Genomic DNA, 27,831 nt, shown 5'->3' with positions numbered 1-27,831 from the left:
GCTGCAAACCTGCACATGCATGTAGGAAACAAAGTTTTGAAATTTATGGTTGCCTTTTTTTCTTTTTCTTTTTTACAAGAAATATATGTTGGAGCAGGATGCACCCAACTCTGGATAATGTTTGCTATAGCTCTCACTGGTTATACCATCGAGCTCAGAAAGCAGACCAGGGTTCATAGACAGCTGAGGCTCCTAATTATGAGATGATGCAAAATGTAAGCCAATGTTGGAGCTAAATAAAAGGTGTTATTCAGTCGAGTGCTTTCCCACAGAATGAGTCATGGCCGCACAGCATACATCGCATTCCGTTCACACAAGAGATTTCACATTTCCCAACTTTTCATATGCAAAATGGCTCGTTGCAAAGGGAAGAACGTAGCTAATCTTACCTGTTGTTGACCTGATTGTTGAGGTGATATTGGAAGATGCCATTGCAGGGATACATTCGTCGTCTTGAGAGTAGCCCGCCTGAATGGCACGCAAGTAACTGTGGCTTCTGGTTCGGAAACAACCCGGCAGATCGAGGGCATCCATGGCCTGAGCTTCAACTTCACTAAACACTGATTCACAAACAGATTCAAATTGCCCATTGACCTCTGCTTCACTCATCTAGATAAACAACAACATTGCATTGGGTTTTTTTTTTGGTTGGCTTGCTCTGTCAGGAATGGACTCTGCTGTAGCACTTCAAAAGCAGGCACTACCTGAACATTAATAGAGTCCCCCCTCACCCCCCATATCACCTCTTGACACTTTTATCATGCAGCAAAATGCTTCAACATCACTGAACTTAGCATGTTTTCTATCTGTGTGCTAAGTAGACTGTCCAGTTCTGATGTTATTTTTGGATGACAGTTGAGGACAGCTTTTTAGTTTCAACTCATTTAGCAATTAAATTTAATAAATAATAAAATAACTGTGCAGGGGCGCTATTGTTTTTCTTTGCTACTATGTTATGTAGGTTTTTTGTTTTTGTTTTTATATTGCAAAACACTCTGTAATCCTTGAATGAATGGTGGTGTAGATAATAATAATAATAATAAACAGACACACAGTTATTGAACAAACCAGGACCTGAAACTAGTTTGATGGGAAGTTCTTGTGGCTAGGATTGTAAGATAAGGAAGCTTACTGAGTTACAAGCACAATTTGCAATGATAATTAATAAAGAAGTGGAATGTAATATTAAAAGAATGAGACAAAGGAATTTTGAATTTGCAAATTTGAATTTGCTGGAAGCGATGAGCGTGAAGAAAGTCAATATGACAGGGGGTTGGGTAACATATGAGAAATTAATATGTAAAAGTGAAGGAAAATGGAAAATGAGACCATTTGAAGAAGTCAAGAATCATGTGAATGACTGGCTGCATTTTTTTCAAATTAATGAGATGTTCAGAAAATATTTAAATGAAAGGGGCTTTGCTGATAAAGAATCCAAATTTCAGACTGACATATTAAATAATGACTGTAAGATCTTAGCAAAAATGTATAAGATATTGCTGGAATGGTATACGAAGGATGAGGAGGTAAAATCTGTGATGATTGATTGGGCCAAAGATATAGGACATAATATACAAATGGAGGAATGGGAAAGACTTTGGAAAGATGGTTTAAGATTCACTGCATGTACTGCTATAAAAGAAAATGTTATGAAGATGATGTATTGATGGTATATAACCCTCATAAAGTTAGCAAAAATGTATAAGATAAGTAACAAATGTTGGAAATGTAAAGAAAAGGAAGGCACTTTCTTTCATATGTGGTGGGAGTGTAAGAAGGTAAAATGCTTCTGGGAAATGATTTATAATGAATTGAAGAAAATGTTGAAATATACATTTACTAAGAAACCAGAAGCGTTTTTACTAGGTATTACAGGGAATGAGATAAACAAGAAAGAGAAGAAGTTATTTTTATACGCAGTGACTGCAGCAAGAATATTGATGGCCCAGAAATGGAAACAAGAGGAGCTGCCTACGATAGAAGATTGGAGAGCCAAAATGATGGACTATGCGGAATTGGACAGAATGACAGGAAGGATTCGGAATCGACGAGATCAAAGATTTACAGAAGATTGGGAGAAGTTTATTCAATATTTGCAAAAACTAAGTGATAACCAGATTACGTTTAAGGAATTAAGTTTTAAGGAAGCTCTGTGAGGTGAAAATCTAATAATAAGTATAAACAATGAAATTGAAGCTACCAGAATAAATAACAATAAGTAGGATTGTGTTAAAAGTTATAAAATGAAGGAAGTTCAGACAAATTGAGGGAAGTAAAAAAAAAAAAGGAATTAAGAGGTAATTAAGAAGTTTGAATGTACAACTTTGTTTTCTTTTTTGTATTTGTAAACCAATAAAAATATAATTCAAAAAAAAAAGAAAAGAAAATCAAGCAAATTCAAGGGAATCCATTTTAATTTCACTGGAGCTGACACCTTAGAAAAGCTAAATGTGTTTGTTTCTCATGCTTTCCCTCTTTCTGTCTATGGGTGGGAGTGGGCTGACCCACAGGAGGGTGGACAGGGTGGCATGCTGTCCTGGCCTTCTATCAAAATTCCAAAGTGCCAATTTGCCAAAAGATTGGCAGTTGACAGAAACTGCATTTGCTCTCCACAGTGTGTGCCCATAACACTTGTGGCTGTATTGCCTCCATCCCCACACAAAGCTACCCTGTGAAGTGGCTAAAGAGGGGCAGAAGTCCAGTTGACGAAGTATGTATTTTTAGATTAAACAAATAATTTCTGGCCAATAGCCTCTGATTGTACCGAAAGCCTGATAGTACCATTTCCCATAAATACACTTCCAGAATTAAGTTGTTCTGAAAACAATTAGTTCTGGCCCCTTGTAATGATTATTTCATTTCTAATCAAACTACATTAACTAATGTTCTCTGGAAAGACAAACATTCTCATTCTGAATAGCCTTGTGCAAACAATATTAGGAAAGAAAGATGGGATAATGCAGTTCATACTTATGATTGTCTTATTTCCTACTTGTTAATTCAACTTGCTGGCAAGGAGCATAGCCCCTTTTTATGTATATGAATCTCCCTCTGCAGCATAAATGGCTATTTATATGGGCATGAAAAGTTTATGTGGCATGGTTTGCTGAGGTCCACCTGTATCTGATGTCCACCTGAAAAACTTGCATGGCTCTGGGCTCACATTCTCCGTTGTTCTTCTGCACTGGCTTAAGTGGGGGAAGAGAATATGCAGCAGGAACCAGGAGCAACGAGGACATAGCATTCTCTTAACACACTTAATTTCCTTGACCAACATGATGCTGTCCAAATAGTCTGGAGCAGATAGGATCTGTAGTCCAAAACATCGGCAGCTCACTTACTTAGGTTGGGGAAAAGCTGTCCTAGAGGAACAGCGCTGCCTGATGCTATAAGACAAAGTACTGTATGGAAGTGGGACACTTCTGGGCTTTACTGAAGATAAACAGCAGTTCGCATCTCCTCTTCCTCTCTCTCACACATGGTTGTGATGAAATGTGTGATGAGATGCTTCTGTTGGTGGCTCATTGCAGAAGAAAATGCTGTTGGTCAAGGAATTTCAGAGTATGGCAATCTCATTTTGGATGTTTAAGGACGGTTAGGTCCAGTCAAAGGCGACTATGGGGATGTGGCACTCATCTCACTTTCAGGCGGAGGGAGCCGGTGTTTGTCCACAGACAGCTTTCCGGGTCATGTAGCCAGCATGACTAAACTGCTTCTGGTGCACAGAGGACCGTGATGGAAGCCAGAGCACACAGAAACGCTGTTTACCTTCCCGCCGCAGCGGTACCTATTTATCTACTTGCACTGGCATGCTTTCAAACTGCTAGGTTGGCAGGAGCTGGGACTGAGCAACGAGAGCTAACTCTGTTGAGGGAATTCGAATAGCCAATCATCCGATTGGCAAGCCCAAGAGGCTCAGTGGTTTAGACCACAGCACGACCCGCATTTTGTTTGGATGTTTATGCTACCAGGGAGAGGAAGCAATGGGAAAAGTGCACTGGGAAACAGTTACTTGTCTTTAGTAACTTCAAGTTCTGGCAGAGATGAACTTGTGAACAAGTGCAGCCCTGGAATGTCTATGCCTGCTGTCAGCTAGCCTCAATTTTGTCCTGGTTCTCTCTTGTTGTGTAGGAGCTGTAGGGGCCTGCCACAAGGCAATCAGAACATTTCACAGCTGTTCTTAGCCTTTTTCAAGCCGTGAATCTCTAAGATGACAATCCATGCATGCTAACAGGCCATCTGATTTCCCCTTAGAACTGAATCATAATCAGTAGAAGATTATGCGACATAGGAAGGCTTATTGAATGAAATAGACCAAGAAGTCCTTGCTCCAATTTACATGACTTTCCTGCATTTCTTACCCTAGAATGTGTGTGTGTGTGTGGGGGGGGGGGGTGTTCAGACATTCAAAAACAAGAAGCACACAAATTAACACTCATTAACTTTATACGCCAAAGGTTCGCCCTATACAACACACACAGCTTCCCCCCTTAAAAAATTCAGTGTAACAAAAATGCAACTTACTGTTATTCTACTTCCTCCTATCTCACACCCTCAAAAAGGTGGGATGTAAACTGTGCAAGCTAGCTACTCCCAATTAAATTTCATAACTAAGACGCAACACTGGCACTTATTCAATGGGCAGTTTCACAGAGAGTGCCACATCAAACCAGTGTTTGCCACCAAGTGTATACTCATCACAGAGCAGCCAATTTGTGCTCTTTGGTAAGTAACTCCTACATTTGCAAACCATTGTTTACCACTTCCATACTGTGGCCTGGTTTGTACATAATGCTAAACCAAACCACGGTTTAGTATGTGAATACATGAGTATGTGTGCCCCCAGAGAGGTGATCATAGCCACTTTGCCTCTCCTTCGGTCCTGCTGTCGCACTGTTGTTTTGTTGCGTTGTCCGAACTCAGGCTACTGGTGTGTCTCGCTCCAGACAAACCACCTGTTGTTACTGTTATATGTTTTATGTTCATATACAGAACATTTCAAATGCACACCTTAGAACCAGGTCTTGCTGAACTACAACTGTCCCTCCCATTGGCCATGGTGGCTGGGGTTGAAATGAACTGGAGTCCAGAACATCTTGAGGACTACATGTTCCTCATCCCTGCCTGAAAAACTGGAGTTTTTAAAATAGGTCAAAGAGGCTCGAGACTCTGGTGGTTTCAGCTACAAGATGTGATTCACGTGCACACGAGAAAAGCTCCACACTTAGGCAAATGGTCTTGGCTAAATATTTTTCGTTAGGCCATCTCAAATAGTTTAAGCCCTTCGGAACTGGACATGTTTTCAATTCTCTGGCATGGAACTGCTGACAACAACTGCTGAACAGCTGGTAGCTAGCTTGGGTGATATGATAAACTCCTGTTGCTGATGTTGCTTAGAAAATCAGGCTGAAAATAAAATAAAAAATGTTTCCAACCTGGCTGATGCAGCTGGCCTGACTGAGCGTGCTCACTGCTCTCATATAGCTCTGATTCCTTGATCGGAACTTGGGGGAATTGTAGTTTGCTGACGGATCCAAGTTGTGTCCACCGGGCACATCACTTGCCGCTTGCAGGTAGCTCTGACTATTAAGGAAAGATAGAGAGGGAAACAAAGGATGAAAAACTAAGGCTAGAAAGAAGCGAGGGGGTGGAAAGAACACCCTGTGATATAGGAGGCCACTGCCCATTCCCCCAAAAGCATCCCCCTAGGATTCCATCGAAGTTAGGGGAACACCACAGAAAAATTGGCCTCTGGTTTCTTATTCCTACTTCAGGCACAGGCCCTGACCCAGCTGGAAAGGCCTCGGCTGCACACATCTGCTCTCAGCTCTTAACAGACCCAGTCTCCTATATGGAGAAGAGCTTGGACTAGATTTAGGCTCTCCTTCTCCTAAGCATATGGTTGGCGCTGTCAGCACTTAAGAGCTCCAATTGTCTGGTCCAAGTGGGAAGTGCTCAAGATGAGTCCCTGGACTTTGCCATCATTACTGCAGCCTCTAACGGCGTGTATGACACTTGGGAGATTTGAAGCACTCAGATCGACCAGACTCCTTTCAAACTCGCTGGCATCCTACTTCGGGGTGTACTTGAGGCTGGTGCCGAGTGCTTCTCAAGCCTTTCCCAATGCTTACAACCAGCCCCATGAACATCTCACTTCACATTATGTTGGTGCTAAACAAATTAAACCGTTAAGTGAACAATGATCGTTACGGCAACCTATAGATCCATTTGTTATGCCACGATGGTCCCCCCTCCCTGCTTGCTCGCCATTTCCTATACTAATAACGTTTCTCCCAGCAATGCTATCTGCAAGCCATTACCCTCCTGTTTCATTTTATTGCAATGTGGATCTTTTTCCTCTCTCTCCGTTGTATAATACTTTGCATTTGAATCTGTCCAACATTTCTTCTTCTTCTTTTTTCAATAAGGCTCTCTAGTATGCTGAGCTCATTTTTTAATTTGTAGCCTATCATATAAATCATTCACAATGCTTCCCTCGAGATGTGTGCTGCCCACTTCTTCTTCCAAGTCATTAATGAAGATGTTAAACAGCATCAGACCCAGGGCTGAACCTTGTGCAACCCCAGAGGACATCTCATTGCAAACTAATCTAAACTGCATGCATATATTAAGTGAGATATATCTTAGGTGAACTTTTAAAAGTTTGGCATTGACTTGTCATTGGTGGCAATCCAGCCACTCAGTTTAATTAATAAACCTCTTTATTGTCCTGCTGCATAGCATGTGGTGAATGATTTACTTACACTTTAAAACTGCGAATTGTTCCTTACTAAACTAAAATAATGCCTAAGGACCTTCCTCATTCAGATTTACCATAATACAGATAGGAATGCTGAAGTCCTAGACATACTTAGAAATAACAACCACTGAAATTAGCACACCTTTTTTCCAAGTATAAATGCTTAGGATTAAGATGGCACATAATCACATTGATGGTGAAAGGCCAATCAAAGAGAAGACATTCCATTTGGGGGAAACATTTAGCCAATGAGAAACCATAATCCACATTTAAATTCCACAATGGTCAAAGGGAGGACTTTTCTTCCATTGACTAAAATTGCCAAACTTGTATAGGATTGTCCCTGTACAATTGAAATGATAAAATACAGTGGGTCTGGAATTTCTACCACATTACTGAATACTGTGTTTTCAGCTACTGTAAGGGGCGGGGGGGGGGGCGGGGAAAGGCCTTTAGTTTTGCTCGAGCAATGCAAAAGAGTCTTTCAAAATGCACCACAAAAACTGTTGCATTTCAGAAATGGTTAGTAAATAGTGATGAGCGTATGGAAAGTGGAAACCAGGTTAACAAGACTCACTAAATAACTAGTGTGACTAAAAACTGTTATCTGCTTTAGCCTCAACTCAAATTCTTAAAGTGAGAAAATGACACCAAGTGCCTTTTATTTTATCCTAACATTCCCCTGATTCCATTTGCGACTTCATCAAGTGCTGCCTTGTAAGCGTATGAACAGTATCTCCAACGTTCAGCCCAAATGGAGTCTGTCCTTAAGGCCACTTTTATAACATGCCATGTCTTTGCAGCTTTATCCAGTTGATGCAGAAGCAGTAACAAAAAGCATTATACTTGCACAGTTTCTTGTGCTTCAAAGGGGGACAAAGGAGACCAAATGGAGGTAAAGCAGGTGAATTCCAATGAACATAATATGGTTGAGAAAACTGGCAAGCTCATATCCCAAAGAGGCATATTACAAAAGGAACTGTGAATACCTCTAAAAATACAATTTCCTGTGAACAAAGCTTCCATTGCCTGCACTAAAAACATATCACATACTCACTCTGTAAGCTGAAGGCTTCAATTGTTTTATCAACACATAATTTCTTAATTGAGGTTGCATCGGGTTATATTCATTTTTAGCGCTGCATAACTAACTGCTTCCGCTGAACTCAGCAAGAGCTGCTTGTGTGAAGGTGGCACACAAGAAATGAGCACAACTCTGGTCCATTCTTAACTCCATCACAGCATGCTGAAACTAACAGTTACTATAAATTCTCTGAATCAGATTAAATTTATTCAGTTTACCCACAAAAATGGCTTAGCATTATTAAGGTCAGTTCTAATAACGCTGTCATCATACTAATTGTTTTGGTAGCTCAGGTAAAGCTTCAATTCTACAGGAGTCTTGTATGGACAATCAGTAAACTTTTTAGCACAGTTTAGCAAAATTTGTCATTTAAAACACTTTGTACAGTGATAGCTGGAATCTGGAAAGTTTCTACAGATGCCAGAATATAAACTACATGTTTATTTATTGGGGCATTTATTTCTTACCATTAAAAAATCAAGGTGGCATACATTTGGGTGTGTGTGTACATACATACATACATACACGCACATGCGCACGCGCACACACACACACAGTAAATATTAAAAACAAACCTAAAAATAATTGTTGCCTACCAAAATTCTAGAATAGATGGTGAACTTGGAGTAGAATCTGCAATCTGGTTAGGACTTCAAAATGGTATTGGGATTTCAGCCCACATTCGAATCAAAGCAGAATTCTGCACCATCTCTTTTGCTATGACAGTGTTGTCTAATATATCAGAGTGATTGGTGCACCAACCTCAGTTGCCCTTAGCAAGCCTCCACTTGCCCACATTCTTACTTAAAACTCTGCCTATCATTGGCTGTGGCACCCCCTACTGTTGGCCTCCCTGCCTTCTGGCCTACCAGCCCCAAGGAGCTTCAGCCACCGCTGAGATGATGATGATGATGATGATAATAATAATACTTTTTATTTATACCCCACCCATCCCAGTTTAAAAACCAGGCTCAGGGCGGCTAACAGCAAATATAAAACATTGATTAGAATGTGACTTAAAAACAGCATAAAACAGCACAAAGTACATCATAAAATGCAGCATCAATATCAATAAAATTCAAAAATTCAGGGGTCATTTTGGGAGGGGAAAACCCCCCGGAAAAACAACAACCGCAGTCAGTAGACATCAAATGATCACCAGGGCTAACTGGCCAAGTTGGTCCTACTAGGGCCAGCAAGGAGACCAGCAAGAATTTAAATGTGGGGTCCCAGAAAGGGTTTCTTCATAGAAGAGGAAAGTGGAAAAGGGAATAGAAGATCAGGCTAATTCAAATTGAAGGCCAGGAGGAATAGCTCTGTCTTACAGACCCTGTGGAAGGAGATCAAGTCCTGCAGGGCCCTAGTCTCGTGGGACAGAGCATTCCACCAGGTCAGAGCCATCACTGAAAAAAACCCTGGCCCCGGTGGAGGATAGTCTGGCTTCCTTAGGGCCCGGGACCTTTAAGCTATTATTATTCATGGACCTTGGACGCAGGTGGCGCTAAAGGTTAAAGCCTCAGCGCCTAGGACTTGCCGATCGAAAGGTCGGCGGTTCGAATCCCTGCGGCGGGGTGCGCTCCCGCTGCTCGGTCCCAGCGCCTGCCAACCTAGCAGTTCGAAAGCACCTCCGGGTGCAAGTAGATAAATAGGGACCGCTTACCGGCGGGAAGGTAAACGGCGTTTCTGTGTGCGGCTCTGGCTCGCCAGAGCAGCGATGTCACGCTAGCCACGTGACCCGGAAGTGTCTCCGGACAGCGCTGGCCCCTGGCCTCTTAAGTGAGACGGGCGCACAACCCCAGAGTCTGTCAAGACTGGCCTGTACGGGCAGGGGTACCTTTACCTTTTTATTCATGGACCTTAGGGTCCTCTGTTGGACATACCAGGAGAGGTGATCCTGTAAGTACGAGGGTGATGATTACCAGAGTTTCAAAACATAAATGCCATTCGTGTACCACACCAACCAGAAGGAAATACTGACAGAATGCACACTTGCCTGCTCATTCCTCAAGGTTAGTCTCCAAAGACAGACTTAATTCTCAGTGGATCCCTCTTCTAAGGAAAATAACCCATATTGCTTAGAAAATTCTTTTCACCTCCTATTGCTCCCACCGGTCATATAAGTATCAAAGTGAGTGCTTACTGAGATGGATAATTGACCCAAACTCTAAAACCACAGATTGTGAACTAAGGCACTCAAATTCCCTTTAGCTTAATTTTCTTATTATCATGCCTTTCAGATCAACAAAGTTTGAGGGTGGAACACTTACTGGAACTATATTTTATTGCAACAGATATTTTTTAAAAAAACAACTAAAACCTTGATCGTTGTGAAACCTAGATTTAATAAATAAGAATTTATCAAAGGTTTGTTTCAATTTAATACAACAATGAAATGTCCCATCTTTAAGAGCAAAGTAAGGGGAGCCTTGTTACTTTCCAGTTTTTGTACTTTGGTTTCTCCTTCTTTATTTTGCTTAGAAGCCTTTTCCGTCCTTACTCGGTACATGAATGAGAACCTCAATATTAGAGATGGCCTTCGCTTTACAAAAGAAGGTGGCATTTAAATATGAAGGCCGCAAGCTGTTTAGAACTTGGGATGGAATTTTCCAAATTTCAGATGTCAAGCTTACCCACATGGATTTCCCCTGCCCAATAATCATCTCATTGAGGATTTGGTTCCCGCACCCTAGTCCCACTAAAAATCTGAACAATTATTGCTGATTATAAGCACTATTATATGCATATGCACTCCAGGTTTCCTAAAGTAACCAGCACATAAATGGATACATAAAACAATGCATATAACAGTATAAAAATATATGTGTGTTAATAGACTTATAAAATTATGCTGCGGAAATAGAGTACGGCATGGGGTATCATTCTTTTGCAGTATTATAAATATAATTTTACATTAAATGTGGGCTTTTAAAGAAACTGACAATGCGTGATAAGCGGGTGCTCAGGTAAAAGAGGTAGGCTGTGAGTAAAGTTTAATTGAGTCAGAACCTCTGAATTCTATGTATAACCTATTTAGGGTATCATAACCTGTACTTTGAATTGCACTCAACCAACTGGGGAGCAGATGTCAACCCTGGAGCGCTGCTGTAATATACTCCCAGCTAAAGGTACTTCCCATGGGGAGAGAAGGTGTTGCATTATCCTATTTCTGAAGCTTCTGAACCATCATCAAGGGCAGAGTATGGTACACTAGAATCGCCTCGAGAAAACGAAGCGTTTCAGTTAAGTTTAACCCACAGCGCTACCCATGTCCCAACACTACTGTTACCTGCCCTGGAATCTATATGAAGGGTGGGTTATAAATAGAGTAAAATAAATAAATAAATATAAACAAACTTTCGTAAAATGAATTTGATAATATTTGAATATATTCTACATAGCAGAGGACAGAAAATATACATATAATCCATATTAGGGTGTACGGCAAAGAGAAATCAGGAGCAATGAAAGAAACTCCATACAGTATTTCATTTATAGGTAAAGGTAAAGGTACCCCTGCCCGTACGGGCCAGTCTTGCCAGACTCTAGGGTTGTGCGCTCATCTCACTCTATAGGCCGGGAGCCAGCACTGTCCGCAGACACTTCCAGGTCACGTGGCCAGCGTGACAAGCTGCATCTGGCGAGCCAGCACAGCACATGGAACGCCGTTTACCTTCCTGCTGGTAAGCGGTCCCTATTTATCTACTTGCACCCGGGGGTGCTTTCGAACTGCTAGGTTGGCAGGCACTGGGACCAAACGACGGGAGCGCACCCCGCCGCGGGGATTCGAACCGCCGACCATGCGATCGGCAAGTCCTAGGCGCTGAGGTTTTACCCACAGCACCACCCGAGTCCCTATTTCATTTATAAGTACCTGCAATTCAAGGTAGTTTATATGCAGCCTAAACTTTGGCTGATGCTGCAACTATCACTTTTGGTCTGACTAGATGAGATCAGGCTTTGTGTCAAATTAAATGAAAGTGTTTTGTACCTAGGAAGGCAGCTGCACGTTTCCCTCTTCTATAAAAAAAGCTGGGTAATAGAAAATTAAGTTAATAAAATGAGATTGCTGTAGGAGAAGAGAAGCTTGTTTTTTTCCACCTCATTCTATGAACCTAATCACTGAACCATGGTAGACCTTTTTCTTTTAATTTTTCTCCTTCAAAGACATTTACCATTCTTCATGTTATAATGCTATCCTTACAGAAGCAAACACTCAAGAAAGATTCTATTAGGATAAAACACAGGGCTGGTAATTGTGAAAATTAATTTAGGAAGAATTAGCTTTTCTTTTGCATCAAATGACACATTAAGTAATCAACATAATCTATATTGTATTTTGTGTATTATTGCTGCGTACAGATTGTCATTAACACAACTACATGTGTTAGTTTATTCAATAATTCTATTTAAAAGCCTTTGCCTTATTCATTCTGCATACAGGGATTATGTTGTGAATCCCTAAATGCTGCTCTCTTTCAGATAAACAGAGGAGGGTTTGCTCTTCTTAAATTCTAGAAGACAACTTCTTTCCAGGAGTAACCATTTACTAATGAACTCTACCTCTGACATGGGCTAGTATTATTTGTTTGTTTGTTTGTTTGTTTGTTTGTTTGTTTGTTTGTTTGTTTCAGTCAATAACCAGTTCAGAAGGAGGAAAGAAAACAAAATACATAAAACACAGTATGATACATTAAGTACAGTATGAAATATAGAATGGTCTTTATCTCCAATGTGAATGATGATCCCAGCGCTGCAATCTCAGATGCTGTTCTGAAAAGACGTTCTAGCGTATAAAGCCCATGTGATGTATCATTTGTGCTTAGCAATCTCTCCTTTTGTTGACTATTATTTTGGACTTTTGTAATAATTATAAACTTTATTAAGGGCTGGATTCAACTAAATATTCCTGAGAGCAGGAACCAGCACAAGTCCCGTTTGCACAACAGGACTTTTCTCCCTTCCATCCCATTGCAACTCCCAATTAGGTTCCATAGGGTCAGAAGAACACCCAGAAGAACACATGTGGGGAAGAAAAAGGGAGATTGTTTTGTTGGGTAAGTGCTTGCTTTGACTGTTGTATTAGCATGGTGTTGAATTCCACCGTATATAAAATATCTGGTGGAATTGGCCTCTCAGTGATTTAAGTCTCCAAACGAAACTTAGAGAAAGATAGTAGTTTACTTTCTTTCCGAGGAGAGCTATTCACAAAGGGCACAATTTGTCTTTTCCAAGCAACCAAACCAAACAAAAAACCCCTCTCCCCCATGTCTTCTGTCACTAACATTTAGTTCATTTGAGATGACCATCTGAAAGAAAAATAAACACTGGGTCCTGAAACTGAAATAAAAATGGTTGTGCCATTAGCTTCTCAACATCCTAGCCCCCTACACAATAACCTTTCTGTTGGTATAATAGGGCTTTTTAAAGTGCTGTGGAATTGGGCAGAAATATAGCTCAGGACAGAGACTTTGAAAGGTGGAAATCAAGATACTCTTTATTGGGTTCCCTGGGCTTTAGGATAAGTAAGATGGTATAATGTACACCTTGCAGGACTATGGACAGCTGACTGTATCCAAGGAACTTGCCCCAACAAAGACCAAACTCCAAACAATTCCTAATAACTTTCTGTGCCTTGATTACTCTTCCTTGATTCCATGCCCATGAATGAGGAGTCAAGATTTTTAAAATAGACAGCCATCAGGCCTAAAGCTTAGCATTTTTCAGGGCTTCAGGTTCCATGCTCCCAGTCTCTGGCTTGAGCTCAAAGACTGAATCTCCACTCCTGGGGAATCTCCTCTGGTGGGGATGAGAGAAAGATGGACTCAACAGCTCCCCTCCCTCTGTATCTGAGAACAGACCGCTGCTTGAGAATGTAGAAGTTCTGGGCATACCTTCCCCCTTAAACTTTACATATATTCTGCTTTGCTACATCCCCCTCTTGTTCAATTAGTCTATCCCCTGCATGCAAAGACAGGCTCCAGTGGATTGAGAGAACCAGACCAATAGTGGGTCCAATGGTGAAGAAGGCAATTTCTGCATGTGAGGGAAGGTAGCCCATCTAGAAAAAGGAAAACTCTGATCCTAAACCTCCACTGCTTTGCAGGGGACATCTTCAGGAGAAGAAAAAGCTAAGATGCAAGCAGACACAAATCCGGAGTCCCTGAGATGGTTGGATGGCACCTTGTAAGCCTATACTCTGTCAACACCTGCAGCAAAGCTGGTGCCAAACGTCTTACTCTGCTTTCCTTTGGACCACATCAGTGAGGCAGAGTAGGGGCACTTGTGGTCTGGTCAGCCTATGACCTCCATACACAATGCCCAGGCTTGAGCCCTGGAGAGGTCACATTTATGTGTTCCCATGTTCACAGTCAATTTATAGATACTGAAACAGGAAGAGCTGATGATAGGAAAGTTGAATCCATCCCACACAATGCTAAATATATAAATGAAAAATTAGTTTCCTGTGGGCTTGCCCCCTCCCCATCAAATCTTGTTCTTCCTAGCTTGAAAAATTAATTTGTATATATTCATATGTTCTTCAGGATATATTTAAGGGATGCACATTAAATAGAAGGCTACTCTGTTTTTCCACTTTACTAAAAATGCCATTGTCTTTCCAATTACTGTCAGTTTTATTTCACAGCACATAGATCTTTTCTGTTAGAAATATAGTAAACTATATAAGATGTTTGCTATTTATTATAGGGCACAGGAATTGGGTTCCCCCCCCTTCTGCTAGAAATAGAACTACCCACTTAAATGGGGAAAGTCAGAATAAGTACAGCTAACATTTTCTTCCAGTTGTGGCAGAATATGAAGAAACTGCAGAAGGAAATGTAGTTTGAGTCAATGAAACTCACATTAATGAAACGTAGGAAAAAGCTTTGAGAGGCTTACTTTTGGTGGTCTCCAAGAGCTCTTTGTCCGATAGATTTTAACAATGACTCCGGGTGGACTGCTACTTTTGGTGATGTTTTGGGGCTAGTGTCGGAATCTCCACTCTCCTCATCTCCCATGGCTTTAATATAACTTCCACTTCTCATCCTTCTGCAGGGAATCTCCTCATCTTTACCACCAGCAGGGTACCCTCCCCATTCATCTTGAGGCACCTGGTACAGTATATTACAACAAGCACAAAAGAGAAATAAATCTCATCTTGCCATGGAACCCTTTTAAGAACAAACATTTATGATGAAGAAGGAATAAGCATTCGTCATTACATAAAAGAGACAGTTTAATCGGGCCGTTAAGGTATGAAGCCGTTACCATTCTGTTGCATTTGACGTGAGGTGAATGCAGACAAGAAGTATTTAACAAGTGGCAACCTATGCCGTAGTGGCACAGAATGGGGAGACTCTACCACCCAGTGTCACAGATGTGTCGTAAAGTTCTCCTCGTCACATCAATTTGCTGCGACAACTTGCTCTGTACATTGTCAACCATGTTAAGTTTTTATTTGGTAAATGGAAATCTTGATTTGCCTTTTAGCAGCTTTCAGAGAAACCAATGAACGCTAAGACCCAGGAAACCTGCATTCTGATATGTCCGTAATGTATAAAATGTCAGAAACTAGAGTGAAGGCTCAAACATCTGGGAACTACACTTCATGATGCCTTGGTGAATGAATTGCAGTGGTGTGCGATTGTCAATTAATGAGTGACCAAGTTTTTGATAAATAGAGTTGCCATATGTCCGGATTATCCCGGACATGTCCAGGATTTGGCCATTGGGAATTGTGTTCAGGTGGGAGTCCCTTTAATGTCCGGGAAAATTTGGACAACTCATATCAGAAGTGGTGATTTCCGTGGGTAAAAAAGCTCAACAACTTTTCAGTCCAAATTTTCACTTTCTGAAATATGGAATAACATTAATGGAATCGTAGGAAAGAAATACAGTTTGCTTACACCTTAGCTTCCCCCCCTAGAGTTTTGTTTGGAATAAATTCAGATGAAGGGTGGGGCAAAGAAGGGTTTGTTTCTCGTCCCTTAAACCTTCTTCTCTCCATCCCTTTCTTCTTTGCCCTGAACCAATTAAGGAGATACACTGGAACAGAAGCAGTCTTCCATGCTTGTAGCACTTCTTGGACTGTGCACATGAAACAGATACACACCCAAGAGTAAATAGTACCCAGGGCGGAGGAAGGGGTGGTTCGCCCAGGGTGTCATCACTGAGGGGAGTGGCATTCGGTGCACCACCCACCTGCGACTCCCAAGCCTACCCTGAGCTGTTGGGGGAAGGGGCAGAGCTGCACCACCTTGTCGGCGGCCTTCCTCCCCTTCCCCCTTCATTTTGACGGCTCGGGGGAGGCTTGGGAGTTGTGGGCAGGTGACGCGCCGTTGTCCCCTGCTCCTGGGGGGGGGGGGAGAAGAAGAAGAAGAAGAAGAGTTTGGATTTGATATCCCGCCTTTCACTCCCCTTTAGGAGTCTCAAAGCGGCTAACATTCTCCTTTCCCTTCCTCCCCCACAACAAACACTCTGTGAGGTGAGTGGGGCTGAGAGATTTCAGAGAAGTGTGACTGGCCCAAGGTTACCCAGCAGCTGCATGTGAAGGAGCGGAGACGCGAACCCGGTTCCCCAGATTACGAGATTATACCGCTCTTAACCACTACACCACACTGGCTCTCTCGGGGGAAGCGTCCCCCGAGCTGTAAAAAGGAAGCGGGAAGGTAGTAAGGCTGCTGGCAAAGCGGTGCGGCTGCCACCCCCACCCAGAAAGTAGCCTGCCATGGGCGGCTCGCTCCATGCCCCCGGTGGCTCGCTCCGCCCCCATGGGATGCTTGCCCCGGTCCCATGCCCCTGCCCCTGGGTACCGGAGCAGCTAGCTCCACCTCTGATAGTACCTCCCAGCCTTGTATTACTTTCAATAAGATATGCATCCAGGTGCATACTGATGTTTCTGGATACCTTGAAGGTGTCACACGTGAAGCCCTCCTTGAGCTAAAAGGAACTACAGAACCTGACTGATACCTTATCCATTCTGGGTAAAAGCCCTGACCCTGATCAATGGTTGCAGTTACTAGGCAAAAAGGTGCATGTCTGTCTCACTTGTACACGGAGAGCACTGGAACTAAGTCACTTAATGTTAATTGAGGATAGGTTTTGTGTTATGGGTAGTTATATAAATACAGAAAATAAGTTAGCATCTTGAAACAGAGTTGCTGGTGGTCTGAAATCTTCTCCCAAAAGGCTAGGACACCATGAATAATGACTTTTCTTAATAAGGGAAGATATATTCATGCTGCCTAGGAATCTATTTTGCTGCAAAAAAGTACCAATTCTAAAACTACCCCATAGAGAGTTTAACACTTTTATGTGTCATTTTTGAAATACCTGCCTGATTAGTAGAATCTCAATTAATTCCCTTGCATTATATCTGGAATCAGTGGACGTCAGCTCAGTACTGAAGAGAACATGAGAGTGATGATGAACTTTGCTAGCTATCAAGCAGTTATGACTGTCTAATTACATGGTGGTCATATAATTCAAAGGACTGTCACATAATTCAGAATGAACTAATGTCCAGGCAAGATCGGAAATGGCACTGTGCTGCATCTAGACCTGCATTTGCACACGTCCAGTGCTCATTGTAGATATACATAAATGATTCTTTACATAAATGGTTCTTTATCATCCTAGGTTTTTATTATTTGACCCTAATCAGGGGCAAGCAACTATTTTGTGCCTGAGGGCTGCATAGGTGGCTGTTGGCCACTGGGAGGTGGGAGTTACCACTCACCCACACTTAATGTAACACATATACACTCAGATTCACTCATAATCACATCCACACTTAATTAATCTCTGATTTATAAAGCAGTTAGAACAGCACTTGCATCTATGCTGTTTCTCAGGTGGCAGGCAATAGAGAATATCTAGGCTGATATAGGACTGCAAACATTTTCACAAGTGCAGCAAGGAAGTTTTAAGTCTCTTTTACTTTAAGTGAGCAGAAGTGTTGAACTGAATTTGGAAAAGAACAACAGGCATGATTTGTGTTAGGAAGAGCTACTTTAGTCAAGTATTCTGCTGCGCCTCAGCTAATCTACAAGTATTCCTCTCTAGAACGCAGGTAATTTGTATGGCCTTTATCAAAATGGCCTTTGTGCAAATCCATGTCATCTCAACTTGCTTGCTGTGGAACAGCTTCCTGTCAGGGGCCGGAGTCAGGGGCAAGTCCGCAATAAAACACCCAGTGTCAGTTAACACTTTATTCAAAGAAGCCCATACAGCACAGGCCTAGTCATCACAACTCTTGCCAGTAGGTCTTGCCCCAGTGAGCCAGTTTTGAGGACCAAAGGTCCCTGTCTCCCCACCCGTCTCTAAGGTTCCTTGCCTGGTTCCTTCCCCAGCAGCCTAAGACTCCTTCGTCTTGTTTCTCTTTGTTCTGCCATTTTCATTTCTCTCTGTGTTCTGGGAGAACAGCGGGGAGGGGAGCTGGTCACAGCAGGAGGGAGACACTCCCTGCCTTCTTCAGCACCAGATGTCCACTCTGGGCTCTGGGGAAGGTCACCTCATGAGGCAGGAGGACTCTCCAGGGTGCTCCCAATATACACAGTTTTAGTTACACATGTGGAGGCCCAGAACCTAACCCCCACATAAATGAGGAGCTGCCTGTATATTGCTTGATACTGTACATGCTTTATGGGAACCCGCTTCCGCTGCTTTTAATTGGCATGAATTGTGTCCTAATGCAAGGGAACAGGTTTGCTTGCTTTGGGCACCTGATAAAGCAGGGGTTGCCCTCTGGACATTGTAGATTACAATTCCCATCAGCCCGGCTAGTGTGGCCAATGATCAGGGATGATGGGAATTGGAGTCCAAAATATTTAGAGGGAACCATGTTAGCCACATGTGCAATAAAGTTTGCATTTTCTATACAGTGGTACCTCAGGTTACAGATGCTTCAGGTTACAGACTCTGCTAACCCAGAAATAGTACTTCGGGTTAAGAGCTTTGCTTCAGGATGAGAACAGAAATCACGTGGTGGCGCGGCAGCAGCAGGAGACCCCATTAGCTAAAATGGTACCTCAGGTTAAGAACAGTTTCAGTTTAAGAACGGAGTTCCAGAACGAATTCTGTTCTTAACCTGAGGTCCCACTGTATTAATATAGTATGAACAGACCTTTACATGAATCATCCATATGCTGTCTTTCCTATTTGGCTTTCTGTATGATGCTCCCACCAGGGACACACATTAGAAACAAGCTACAAATATATGTCAACACACCTACAGAAATTAAATTCATATGCTTGTCCCACAGTTAGATCATGGTCATTTTTATATCTGAAATGTTACTTAAGAATTCAGCCTCTTCAGTGTGGCAATTCTTCTCTTACTATACTCTTATTTTACTCTTTGAAGTATAATGCAATATACTTCAAAGGGCTATTATAACACATCTCTCTCTCTCTCTTCCAGATCAGCAGCAAAAATCTGTCTACTTGCACTGAAAATCATCAAAGTGCCTTTTAGCTTGTGTAAATAGTTATTGGTGCCTAAAATTCCCATCTAAAGAGTTTGCATCTGCTAACTGGGAATAATTACTCTAATTACCTACTTGTAACAAGTGTTGATATCTATAATTTCTTTAAAAAGCCATTTCCTGTTCCAGATATTAAATCTTTATATATATATACAGTTTAACACACAAAGGACTTTGTATGACATTATAGTGCTTGATGTCCAGCATGCGAAACTCATGACAGAATCAATGCCTGCATCATAATAGTTACAAACCACTTCAAAACACATGCAAACTTAAGGCTGAACATCAGTTGTATTCTATAGTGTGTGTTTTTAACCCTTCATGTCATATGCAATATGCATGTACATTGAACCCAGAGATTTCTGCCTGGTATAAAATGTCTTATATTTGGAAAGGTTTAAGACAATCACTATCTGTCTGATTATTATTGAGAGATCATTACTTTAAAAATACGTTCATTGACTTTATGTTAGGAAATGTGCTCTCAATGTGATCGTTGGATTTCCTACAGAAAGTAATCAATTCAGGCATGATAATACGGTTCCAAGGGTTTCTAAATATTCCTAAATATTATCACTGGCTAGAATTCTCTGCTGTTTTATATGCCGTCATTGCAATTTATGAGCAGTATGGGGCACACTGATCGCCAAAGTTTGTACCAAGTACGAAGACTTCAATAAAGCTACAAGAGAGCACTCACAAATGGATGGCATAGTGGTTCACATGAAGATGCTTCTAACTTCCTTTCTGTCACGAACAGGAAAAAGATGTCAACTGAACAACAACTTAATATGCCATATGCAAGCGATATAAAAGAAAATAAACACTCTAAAATATCAACCATTGTGTATTGTGTGTTACAGGACCTTGCTCTTCATGGTAAGACCAGTTCCACAGGTAACATGGTGGACCTTTTACAGTTTTCATGATGAGGCAGGGGATGGTTGTTTTTGTTTTTGTTTTTAAAAAAGCATGAACTTTTGGATACTGGGCCAAGCAATGCTAATTACACATCTGCAAGATGTGGCCAACTTTTGACGGAAGATACTGTTATGAAGGCTAATGCTTGCATGAGGTACTCAGTTTTAGAAGATGAAACAGCAGGTCTTTCTGGTGTGGAACAACTGTCTCTAGGTGTACGATTTGTGAAAGAAAGTGATGGAAATACATCTGTTCATGAGGAGTTTATTGAGTTCCTTCCAGTCTCAATACTAGTTCTGACTTTGGACTGGATCTCAATGATAATTGGACAAGAATACAACCATATTCAACCATGGTAGGAAAGGAATATGGGTTCAAGCACAAATCAGGGCAATCTACTGTATACGAAGGCAACTACTCCTCATCTCACAGAATTAATCGCACAATAGATTATCCTAGCTGTGTAACTGATGTTTGTACTACAGTTGGTCCAATTAAAGCCATCATAAACTTATCCGTGAGAACATCCAGTGATGGCATCTAATATACAACATACCAAAGCTATGTAAAACATAGTGCACTCAAAAATACAAGAGTATCTGTGTGTTGACAGAAAATTACATAAGCACTGTGTTGCAATTCAAGCAATTAGCACTAGATTAAGCGACATGAAGACAAGACAACTTTCATGTTGTGCACATCACAAACATCAACTTTCATCAATTGTCTTGTGATTATAAGCAAATATTATTTGATCCTGGAATCTGTCACCCAAGCTGTGCAATCTGTGAAGTTGGATATAATGGGAAGGAGAGCACATATACAAGTGTTTCTGTAAATAATGAAATATCCAAGGGAAGCTAATGAGGAGACCTTTAGCATAATTATAGAGATATGTCAGTGGATGTAGAACTTAAAGCACCCAGACAATTCATGCAACAGAAAAAATGCTGTTCATCCAATCCACAGAATAGTTCTATGAGCAGTCCATCTACATGGCTGCCTGTATTTGCTTATAACCTTGCTGAGGACTCATTACCAACCTGCTTACCAAAGAAAAAAAAATCTATTATTGTGTGCCATAGGCAACATGAGCCTCACTGAATTACTGGACCATGCCAAACTGTTATGGCTATCCTTATGGCACGTTCCTTCTCAGTTACACCATGCACAGGTAAATGATCCTTTAGCACTTTGGGCTGGGTGGAAGACATGTATATGTTCAACAATGAGTTGAACTGATTGCCTGGCTTTTGGTCGAGTGTTGTTGAGTGTCCATAGAGGAAAAGTTGAATACATTTCCCAAGGGGAAATTTACAAATGAAAGTTATGGAGCATTTCGCTCCAGACCCTCAAAGATTCCAATCCATTTTGCATTATAATTTCCTTTACTGTATGGACAGACAAGCATTGGTTTCAGGCCTTATGTCAGGCATTCACCACAACCAAGGCAGATTCAGTGTAAAGGGTCTGAATTTCAGCCTTAAGGATTTTTAATTTGGTTTAGATTCTCACAGTAATGCTGTTCAGTGGACAAATTGAAGCTGTACAACTTTCAAGTGCCTCACACTGTTACTGTTAAATCGACATACAGAGCAATTTGTTGGAAATTCATTCTGAAATGTATAATATCATGCAATACAATAAATCACCAGCAGGCACAACCCAACGTTCTTCCTTGTTGTTTCTTTTCAGCAACATGTAATGGTACATGCAGTTTAGTTGTAGAAAGACTGCAAATACTCAAGCCAGCAATCTGCAGCTGCACATCAAAGAGCTTGCCCCTACTCCCCAAACTATTTCTGTGGACACCTATAATTCTGCTAGATTCAGCCCATTTACTCCACCTTCCATTTTTTTATTTTCTAAATTGACAGTTCTTTCATTCTGAATTATGAGATCAGAATAATGCTGAATATATACTGTATGTATGATTTAGCATTCCAACAGCTACTTTGTAATCTTCTGTTGTGCACGGTGCCTTTGAGTACATTGTTTGTCCCAGTAATGAGCATTCAAATATCACAATTTGAAGTGTAGGTTTCTTTTGGGTTCAAATTTACTATTAAGAGGATGGTGCACTGTTGTTTTCAAAACTAACACTTAAACCAGGAACCAGGCAGAGGGCCTTCTCAGTAGTGGTGCCTGCCCTGTGGAATGCCCTCCCATCAGATATCAAGGAAATAAACAACTATCTGACTTTTAGAAGACACCTGAAGGCAACCCTGTATCAGGATTTTTTAAATGTCTAATGTTTTACAATTTTGTATGTGCTGTAAGCTACCCAGAGTAGCTGGGGAAACCCAGCCAGATGGGCAGGGTATAAATAATAAAATTATTAATATTATTGTTTAAAATATATGTTCAAAATTCTGTGAATTATTCTTAGCTAGCCAGGATACATTTCCATGTATTTCTTGGTAGCAGCCTGGCAAATGTTGCTGTTCCTATTATTTTGGAACCCTGAGCTCCCATCGTTTATCCAGCAGCCTTAGAAGTTCTCTGCATCTGATTATTTATTCAAGCCTTATACATTTTCTGAATAAATTAGACAAACATTATTGGCAAATATCATTGCAGACCAAATGACTCAAACAGTGATAGGTTAATCTAAGCAGTGTGAACACAATGATGGATGATAACAACAACTGAGCAGCATAACTCTCTAACATCTCTAACATAAGAACTAACAGCCAAATCATATGCATGTTTATGCAGGGCTGCACTCAATATACTATGGGAGATCCATGGCCAGGATACCATATGGGCTTGGTGCTATCTTCTTTCCTTTCCTTTGCTGTGACTGTATTGTATAATAAATGCTTTTTTAAAAAAAAAAGAAGAAGAAAAGAATACTAATTAGCAACACAACATAACTCTGTTGAAATAAAGTAGTACAGGGAAAAGGTGTTCAAATCTCATTATTTCCCTAATCTGAATGCCCTCCTCAAAGCTTCTATTACCTCCTCAGTGAAAAATATAGAGGCACTCATATGTTTTGTCCCACAAAGCCCATAACAGATTTAGGCAGTAACTGAGATAGAATAATAGTATGCGTAAGCTGGTATGAAGGCTAAAGCTCCACTCTCCAGTGTCTCCTTCTGATCTTCAAGCAGTGGCGTAGCATGGGGCGGTTGCCCCAGGAACAAAATTGTTAGGAGTGCAAATTTCAACACCCAGTGCTGCCTCAATATAGCTGTGTGTTTCCATCTCTGGACTCTGTTGAAAACAGCTTCTCCGTGCAAACCAGGGACCTCTCCCAATAACAGAACAGCTCTTCTTTTCTTATCTCTGCAGCTGCCATTTCCTGGGTGACGCAGATGCTGTTGGGCAGTTGAATGCTCACGCATACCCTGTACGTTTCCCTCACCCCCGCCCTGCTCTATGTGGCCCTGGGTACTGGCAACCTACACTATGCTACTTTTTCAAATAAGTACATGGAGTTGCTAATTACTGAAAAACAACAACAGGAAATCCTTATAGATCAGAGGTCGGCAAGGTTTTTGTGACTTGGGCCGGTTCATGGTTCTGCAGACACCGCGGTGGGCTGGAGTGTGTGTGTGTGAGCATGTGCAAACGCTATTTTTGGTGCTCCTTCTGGCGCGGAGGAGGTGTGCGCAGCTTCCCATTGGCTGTAGGAGCTTCCTGCAGCCAATGGGAAGCCGGCCAACATCACGGAAGGTGGTCCCTGCTCGATTGGCTCGTGCCGGTTTAGCAAGGTGCACGGGAGCCAATCGAGCGGGCAGCGGGGGTCCATGGGGTGGTTAAATGACCCCCATGGGCCTTACGTTGCCAACCCCTGATCTAGATTCAGGTAGGTAGCTGTGTTGGTCTGACGCAGTCAAAATAAATAAATTAAAAAATTGTCCAGTAGTACCTTAGAGACCAACTAAGTTTGTTCTGGGTATAAGCTTTCATGTACATGCACACTTCTTCAGATAGGAGAGCCTCTTGATTATGAATCACCTGAGTCATGTCTGTTTATCCCTCAGGACTTTATTGGGAAGTGGGGGCAGACATGTCCATGGAACTTGCAATTAAGTAGCCATAGAATTGCTCCTATAATTTCCTTTTCCTAAGAAACGTCTGATATCAGAACAAAATAGATGTAACGAAGGGCTTGACTACGCATTGCACTCAAGTGTGCGTAACAAAGCCTGAATGACATCTTTAAAAGCAGCTTCAGGAAAGGCGAAATTAGTTGAAGAATCAAGGCAGGAGGACTGGGGCATTCAGAAAATCCTGCAGGGGCCATTTGTAGCAAAGGAGAGGCATGTGGGGAAAAGGTTAAGCACCCTTTCTCTTCTCTGAGCTCCCCAAGCTACCTGCCCACTTCCAGCTGCCTTTAAGAGATGGTATTGGGATTCTGTACATGGTGAGCTGAACGTAGTAGGCATTGTTTGTACTTATCCCTTATTGAGCAAGGCAGAATTTAGATGCAGGCACAGTGGCGTAGCGTGGGTTGTCAGCACCCGGGGCAAGGCAAGTAATTTGCGCCCCCTAACCCGTGGATTTGCGCCCCCTAACCCTACCCCTAACCCTAACCCCCAGATGTTGCGCCCGGTGCGGCCGGCCCCCCCTGCACCCCCCATGCTACGCCACTGTGCAGGCAACATGCACACTGTTCAAAGACAGCAGCAATGGAAGATCCCAGACCCCACAGACTCCACTCAGGGAAGCCAATGAGGAGCTTGGTGATTAGCAGCTCGTGAAAGGGCAGGAAGTGGATTTGTGCTGCTCCTCATCACTAGTCTATGCTTGTGGGTTGTAAAAATAAATAAATACAACAAGATATCAGCTGAAGTTACCAAGAACTTAAAGAAATAGAATAGAAAATAGAAAAGAAACAGAAAAGAAGAAGCTTTTTGTGTGTGAAATTACTAAAGCAGTGATATGATAATAGGATTATGTTTAAATGATGATCTATTACATGACCAGTTTGATTACTCTTTCCTTTTTGATTATTCTGAACATCTTGTTCTTATGTTTTATTCCAAGGTGCAAAACTAGAGAACTTGACAGCAAATAACTCATGTAAGGCTAAGGCATGCACATAAAAAACAACAATCCTCCAGTGGTCTTATAACAATGAGTTCCCATATATATATATATATGGGAAGTGTCATATATATATATATGACATTTAGCTCCTACCTGAAGGTAATGGCATGGCCTCAGGGAAGGTTTGATTTCCTGATGAACTAGAGGCTTATCTAGGTTAAGAGATGACTTGCGATAAGCTTCTTTAGCCTGGCTTACTGTAAGCGTAGACCAAGAACTCCTTTTCATGTATTTGCCATCAGGGGCCATCGCAAGCCCTTCACAGGCCGAGCACTTCACATCGTTGTTACTTTTAGAAGTCTTTAATGAGAGGTCCCCAAAATGTCCCTGAAGAGCTTCAGGGTAGCAATGAGAAATATGGTCCGGGTGATGCCTGTTTACAACACTAGGTGTTCGGTAAGTGCTATCACTATCCAAATTGTCGTCGGAGCTCCACCAACTGCTCATCCCAGTTTTATGCTTGCCCTCAGGTTTCCGCTCTTTGCTTTTACTTCTTTTGCTATGTTTAGAATGATGTCCGTGGTGGTGGTCATCTCCTCGGCCATCTCCCTTTGTCCCGTTGACATTGCTCTTGGAAGAGCCTTCCAAAGAATGAGATTTCGTGAAAAGTTTTTGGACTGAATGAACAAGGTGACGTATTCTCCCTGGGCTTTCACTGCGTTGTTCGGCAGCCGTTGAGGTCCTCTGGTACTGTAGGGTATGAAAGCCATCCCTGTGGAGAGGAAGCTGCTTCTCAAACTGATCCAGCAGATTTGCAGGGATCCGGTTAATCTTAGTGTTAGCATGAGACATGGTGCAATCGTCCCTAGTATCGTAATGTGAGGTGTAGTGCATTCTGGGGAAAGTGCTACTGGACATATGATCGCCCATAACCATGGGCATCATCATGCATTCTGAATGGATGGAGCTTCGCGGCGAGCAGCGATGGTGGTCCATCGGGCAGCTCTCCGTGGGGCTGAGAAGATATGATTGCCTCGACTCCTGGCCATGGTGAAGATGGTCGTGGGGGTGTTCACAATCTTCAGGGGATGCTAAACCACAAGTATGAGCAGAACATAGCTGTGGCTGGTTGTGACTGCCAGATAATCCTTTCATGTTCCTTGAAACAGGAGAATATGATTCCTCATCGAAGTGCTGAGGAGACCATGAGTATGGCTGATCTGTTGACAGAACACAAAGAACACGTATCAGTCAGATAGGAGAAATGCAACAACAGTCTTAAAGTACTACAAAGAAAAAATGGCGCTGCAATTATTACTTAATTACTTAAATTACAGTCACGTAGCAAACAGTTTACAAAGAGTCTATATAATATACGACATCAATTACAGGACAGGTGAGCATGGGTGTTGTGGGCCAAATGGGGAGGCCTGGCAGATTCAGGGCTGGAGATTTCTCACCACTGGCTTGTAGAAGAGAAGAAGAAGAGTTTGGATTTGATACCCTGCTTTATCACTACCCAAAAGAGTCTCAAAGTGGCTCACATTCTCATTTCCCTTCCTCCCCCACAACAAACACTCTGTGAGGTGAGTGGGGCTGAGAGACTTCAAAGAAGTGTGACTAGCCCAAGGTCACCCACCAGCTGCATGTGGAGGAGCGGAGACACGAACCCGGTTCCCCAGATTACAAGTCTACCGCTCTTAACCACTACACCACACTGGCTCTCAGTGTGGTGTAGTGGTTACACCGTACTGAACTAATTATTGGAGGCAGAGTAGTACCTTTGGTGAGGGACACATCATGCTCCTTCTGGGTTAGTTGGTCCACCTTTGGTCCCCACCCTGCACTTAGTTCCCACCAGGGAAGGGGAGTAGATGGGTCTCAAATCCCCACTGAGTTAGGGACTTGCATGCAAAGACAGACTCTGGCAGATGGAGCAGACGAGACTAACAGTGAGCCCAACTGTCAAGAAGGCAGTTTCTGCATGTGCTTTAGAGGGAAATGAGGGACAGATGGGCCTCGTCAACCTAAGAAGGTAGCCTATCTAGGAGAAGGAAAACTCTGATCCTAAACCTCTGCTGGCTTGCAGCTATACTTATTTGTGAGAAAGGCTTTGGAGTAAACTCTGAGGAAAAATCCATACCCACTGCCTTGGTGGGGACATCTTCAGGAGAAGAAAAGGCTAAGGAGTAAACTCTACACAAATATAGATATATCCCTAAGATATCTTGTATGCCTCATTCCAGTAACTCTTGCCACCAAGCTGGTGCCAAATGTATTACTTTACTTTCATTTGGCTCACATCAGCGAGGGGGATCTTGTCTTCTGGGCAACTTCCATAGACACTGCACACTGCTTGTGCCCCAGAGAGATCACTTTGGTGATGCTACGGCACTAAAAACAGCATGGGAGGTAGCAATTACAAGTTTCTGGTCTCTGCAGTCACAGCAGACGCTGACATTCTCCAGCAATTTGACTTCACCCCCAGAGATTGTCTGTTGAAACAGATGGATGCCAGCATTTTGACCAATAAGATTATCCAAATGTTTAGCAGGCTACTTGATAGTGTCACAGATATA

At 42.1% G+C, this 27,831-nt stretch overlaps 1 protein-coding gene across 9 annotated transcripts in view; it reads right to left on the bottom strand.

Annotated features, from left to right (window-relative positions):
- Positions 1-27,831, bottom strand: part of DLGAP2 (DLG associated protein 2) — a 420,471-nt gene that overhangs the window by 61,402 nt on the left and 331,238 nt on the right. For all 9 annotated transcript variants that reach the window (XM_079969732.1, XM_079969731.1, XM_079969733.1 and 6 more), the window contains 4 exons: positions 25,406-26,472; positions 14,742-14,953; positions 5,436-5,583; positions 390-609 (listed from right to left, as the gene is read on the bottom strand). In XM_079969732.1, the coding sequence (XP_079825858.1) occupies positions 390-609; positions 5,436-5,583; positions 14,742-14,953; positions 25,406-26,472 (1,647 nt within the window). The remainder of the gene's footprint in view (positions 1-389; positions 610-5,435; positions 5,584-14,741; positions 14,954-25,405; positions 26,473-27,831) is intronic.

This window comes from Podarcis cretensis (genome assembly GCF_951804945.1).
Source record: "Podarcis cretensis genome assembly, chromosome: 3".
NCBI classification, from domain to species: Eukaryota; Metazoa; Chordata; class Lepidosauria; order Squamata; family Lacertidae; genus Podarcis; species Podarcis cretensis.
Note: the sequence above shows the minus strand (reverse complement) of the source record. Positions and strands in the feature narration are given on the sequence as shown.